This window comes from Penaeus chinensis, chromosome 15 (genome assembly GCF_019202785.1).
Source record: "Penaeus chinensis breed Huanghai No. 1 chromosome 15, ASM1920278v2, whole genome shotgun sequence".
Classification (NCBI taxonomy): domain Eukaryota; kingdom Metazoa; phylum Arthropoda; class Malacostraca; order Decapoda; family Penaeidae; genus Penaeus; species Penaeus chinensis.
In genome coordinates this window covers 10450543-10455542 of record NC_061833.1, presented here as the reverse complement: position 1 = coordinate 10455542, position 5000 = coordinate 10450543, and the positions used below count along the sequence as shown (strand labels likewise).

Here is a 5000-nt window from a genome sequence, read left to right as displayed (position 1 = left end):
CTTTTTATGGAGATTTAATCTTAAAGATTTTTTATCATCACACATAGCATTATTAGTTTTACATATTGTTCAGGTACGAATCGGGTTTACAGGTGTCTAAGTATTAACTATTTCTAGGCAGGCCAAATAAATCTGTCAATGTCAATAGTGAATAGTGAACGGTTCATATGGCGCAGATGACAGTATGCCCTCCCAGGTCTGAATGTTAAGTAGCATGATAGATTTTAAATAATTTTCATGAGCAAGTTGCATATATTTCGGAAATTCGTGATAGTAATGTGGCTCCTGTTGTCACAGGGTCCAGGACGGAGATATATGTGAGTGGGTTGTTGTTGTTGCCCCTTTTTTATCACTTATTATATATTATGTCTATAGTTCATATTAGCCATATTTCTCTCACAGATTTAACACAACAAACTTGTATCGATTAGTTAAGATAAATATGAGGAAAAGTAAACAACCTTTAAAAATATATATATACATTATCTATTACTCGAAAAAATATTATATAGTCAAAATGTAAAGCCAATTACATAAATTATAATCCAACACAATAACTATACCACCTGGAATATTCATCTATTAATTTTAACAAGTAGTTTGCAACTTTACTCTAAATGCTAACATGCAAACAACAAACAATATAATTCTCAACTTAAGCAAGCTGTTATCAATTATGAAATTAGAACAGACAATATCAGTAATTATAAGCAATAAGTAAAATAATTCTTTTTTCATTTGTGATTACTGAAATCATAGAAATAATTGTTTCTGTTATTTATTAAATAAATTGCATTACAAAATATAATGAAATTATATCTAAGCAATATGAGAGACTTAAACCAGGCAATTAAAATAGTTAAACCAAGCTATTCAAATGCTAAGTTGATGCCCATACACACTTACTAAGTATGTTGATTTATATTCATAAATTCTTGAGACTGCAATATCTAACCAACTCGTGGAATAAAACCCCAATGATCAACCGAAACTGCTCTTACATCATCTCTAACTGCGTTTAAAATGCTATTGAAAATGATGAATTCGATATTGTAAACCATGATATTTAGCAATACAAATTACACCACTATGGTATCCAGAACGTCGATGTAGCCCTTTATCCAACAGGCACCAATATAACAGTGTCGACGTCCAGTCCTCTTCGTATCTAACTCTCAGTTACTTGGCTCTTTTCTAAGTACGTCAATGACTGACTTTCCACTAACAAAAGCCTTGGACAAATGCAGCAATAACTTGATCGATCGAACTCCACAAATTAATAAGAAACTAAAGACTCCAAACTTGTTATATGACAATAAATTAACCTCAGACATAAAACACTATTCACCTTTCCTTTGCCTCCTATTAGAATAAGCAATGGAATTATTGCAGGAGACATGAAAACAAAATACTCCGGTGTACTCAAAGAACAAGACCTACTATGGACCCTGCATATTAACCATGTCAAGAAAAACTGTACAATACCATACCTTTAATCCATAATTCTTTAGACAAATAGTCGCTTCTCCTTATGCATAGTCATTTGCATATCCAAGTCTAGTGTCCCTTATATCAGTCTTGGATGGCGCTAGTGCCCAAGCACTAAGCGGTCTCGTAGCCCTACAAGAATGAGCAGTGCAGACCATTGCTGGTCTTGGAAGGAGGGATCACACACATGATGCCTTCAATGATCTGGATATACTTAAAAACATGGCATTATAATACAGTTTAATGCAACATTCCTTTACAAGTGACGTTTAGATAGCGAAAATTACTTTACGTTCAACAACCAGTCTTGACAGCATATACAGCCAAACAACACTGTCCACTATCCATAGCTTCTCTCAATCATAAACACAAGATATCGCTTGGGTTTAAAACATTACACTCTTGATTAACAGTCATCACTGCCCTTTTAAAAGCTAAATACTAACCCCTATGGAATAAAGACGTAAACCTAGGTGGACAGTTAGACTAGAAAGAATCCTGCAGGGGAATCTTCTCGTTCTAACTTTACATTAAAAACATTTTGCTTTCTATGCATAACCCTAAGCTCAAGATGTATGTTGATGACATAACTCTATCAAACTTTAGTCACACCATCCGCCAGTCTGTCTAGGTTAATAAGTGATGTGCAGTGATGGGCAGAAGACCCATATTCAGTAGCACAAAGCACTCACAGTTGATAGTGGCATGTTCCCCAACTTTCTATTCTTACCCGAGCGATTCTTTCAGAAGATACCGTGTTTGTGGCACAAAAAAGTTTAGAAAGTCGTGGGAACAAATGTCTCTACTACCAGGGCTTATCTATCAAATCATGTGTAAATTATGAACTACAACAATGTAAAACAGAAATGTATAATGCTATATAATTGCGAATAGAAACTCGTAATAACAAGACCTAACTTTCGAACTGTGAGTTCTACCGTATGCAGGTGTTTAGTCTTCCAGCTGCCTCTGGGTTAGCCGTGAAATTTCATCTTCATGCTTTCGAATACTGTCAACAATACGATTGCACATACCCATAATTTCATCTAATTTACAAGTAATTTCTTCATTTCTGTTACCTCCATCAGTATTGTTTTGGTTTAACGATGTCTCAACAAGCCAAGGGCCTAGGAAAGACTGCAGCAAACGTTTCTGAAGATGAAACACGAAACTGTATGTAGTACCATGGAGTTTGCCGACAACATTGCGCCTTCTGCAGAATCGATAACAGTCTTCAAACACTTTTTTCTTCAGTTTCTGCATAAAACCTAGATTGGTTGTTCCACTGTTAACTACCTTTTTTCTACAGCACTGAAAACTCACGTCAAATTTCAGGATCATTTGTGCAAATACCACCAGCCTTTGGTGTTCCACTTCTTTTTCATCAGTTGCAGGACTCTTCACCAGTGTGACAATCATAGTACCAATGATTAACAGGAAAACGAGAAAAAGAACATTGGAAAAGACTGGATAGTGAACTGGCTGCTCTACGAATGTATCATCGTAACCGAGATCTCCAAACATCCACGTCACAGATTTCACCCATGCCTGATATATTGAACTGAAAGCTGCGTGTTCTGAAAACAGTAAGAAGAAAGTGTAAGCAAAGAGGGATACTACCGACAGTACATAGAATACGGCCTTGAGAAAGGTAAGCACAAACTCCCGAGTCACTGGCGTAAAAACTGATGCAAAAGGTAATTTGTTCACTGTTTTCCCGAAGCGGCTCCACATCACCAGAATTGACAAAATGCCGCACTGCCAAAGGTAAACCTGAAAGAAGAAACGACAGAATTAGTTTCTCTTATTCTTTTCTTTCTTTCTTTTTTTAAATACTAGCCATTCTGATCATACCCTTCCCCTTATAACCAATACTAAATATCGTATTTTTCGTCACTTAAGACGCATTTTTACCCTGAAAACTATTTAAGAAATCGCCAGCATCCTATGACATGTAGGTACATTTTGAACAAAGGCCGCAGAGTTCAGCCTGCTGATTTCCTTTGTCTGATTTTTTTTTATTTTTTTAAGTAGCATGAACACTGTACGAACTGTGTATATAATTAACTGCTGGAGGAAATAAGATGTATTACAAACCCAAGTTCTACAAACACAAATAAGTTTTAGGACACTTTTCCACAATATTTTTATTTTAATCTTCCAAAAAACAAAAAATGCTAAACGGGGGTGCATCATATGGCATATCGCATCTTAGGTACCGTTTACCCTATTACCAGCTTGTGTCACAATCTTCTATCAGATTATACATCATCCCTAATCAAATGAAGCCACTTACCCATCTTACTCCCAGGCTGACCAAGCCGCAGTGGGGGAACGGGACGAGCAGAGCCAAAGTCAAGGCTGCGGAAATCAAAACAAAGCATCTTGCTCCAATGGAACCGTACTTGTCCACTCGTAAGCGCACCTGCATGAAGTAGTTAGGAAAGATCAGAAAAGATTGGTGACTACCCATACCCTTCAATGATCTTCAAAAGAGAATGCAGATGAAAATTATGTTCTTCATGGTATAAGTAAATAGGTTTGGAAATCATACTCACCATACAAAGAACTTCTATCACCATATCACACAAAAACAGGATTACTGAAAGTGAATAGAATGCTTTCGTTGTATCTGTATCCTTGAGGAAGTCCGGTTGTTCAGCACATATTTCTTCGACTGTCATGTTCTTTTCTCTTGCCAACTGCTCCCACGTCCTGGAAAGAATGAGCAAGTGCAACAGATAAGCCGAAATAACAGAAATTGTGCTCTCTGAGCACAATGATTTATCCAAAACTAGACTCGCAATATAGATTATTGTCAATATTCACATACATTATATAGGTGCTACTGAATAACGTCTGTAAATTCATTGTTTTAATATTATAACATTATATATCTATGTAGTATTGTGATAACTGTTACTTAGTGGCTATAAAAAGTAATCAATTTAGCATGTACTGACTTTATTAGCCATGTGGAAATGGGGGAAACACACGTCGATCGTCTTACCGGACTGTCCACATATACCCCATGAGCGCGAATGCACAAAACGACTGAACGAGTAGTATCAGCATAAACGGAAGCCACAAGTACGTCACAAATTTATGCTTTAACCATGCCACCGTTAACTGATGCTGAAGCAGATGGACAGACTCACTCCCTGACATAATGTTTATCGGATGTTCTATTTTCCATTCTGTTTTATCAGGATACAGGTCTTCCGCCTCGGGTAAGAGCTCCCATTTTGAGTCGAATGGACTTTTCTTAATATCTGTGGAAAGGAAAGCCGAGTAAGGACACCAACTTTATATACGCATGCGTTATGTGTGTATGTGTGTGTGTGTGTGTGTGTGTGTGTGTGTGTGTGTGTGTGTGTGTGTGTGTGTGTGTGTGTGTGTGTGTGTGTGAGTGTGAGTGTGAGTGTGAGTGTGAGTGTGAGTGTGAGTGTGTGTGTGTGTGTGTCTGAGAGAGAGAGAGAGAGAGAGAGAGAGAGAGAGAGAGAGAGAGAGAG

General features: G+C 37.1%; 1 protein-coding gene across 1 annotated transcript in view; it reads right to left on the bottom strand.

The window, feature by feature from the left end:
• Positions 1-2092: 2092 nt before the first annotated feature.
• The window catches only part of LOC125032901 (transient receptor potential cation channel subfamily A member 1 homolog), a 12322-nt gene continuing 9414 nt past the window's right edge, over positions 2093-5000 (bottom strand). Inside the window, exons 5-8 of the mRNA XM_047624288.1 lie at positions 4499-4760; positions 4047-4203; positions 3785-3913; positions 2093-3261 (exon numbers count right to left, since the gene is read on the bottom strand). Coding sequence (XP_047480244.1) covers positions 2440-3261; positions 3785-3913; positions 4047-4203; positions 4499-4760 — 1370 coding nt within the window. The 3' untranslated portion in view covers positions 2093-2439. The remainder of the gene's footprint in view (positions 3262-3784; positions 3914-4046; positions 4204-4498; positions 4761-5000) is intronic.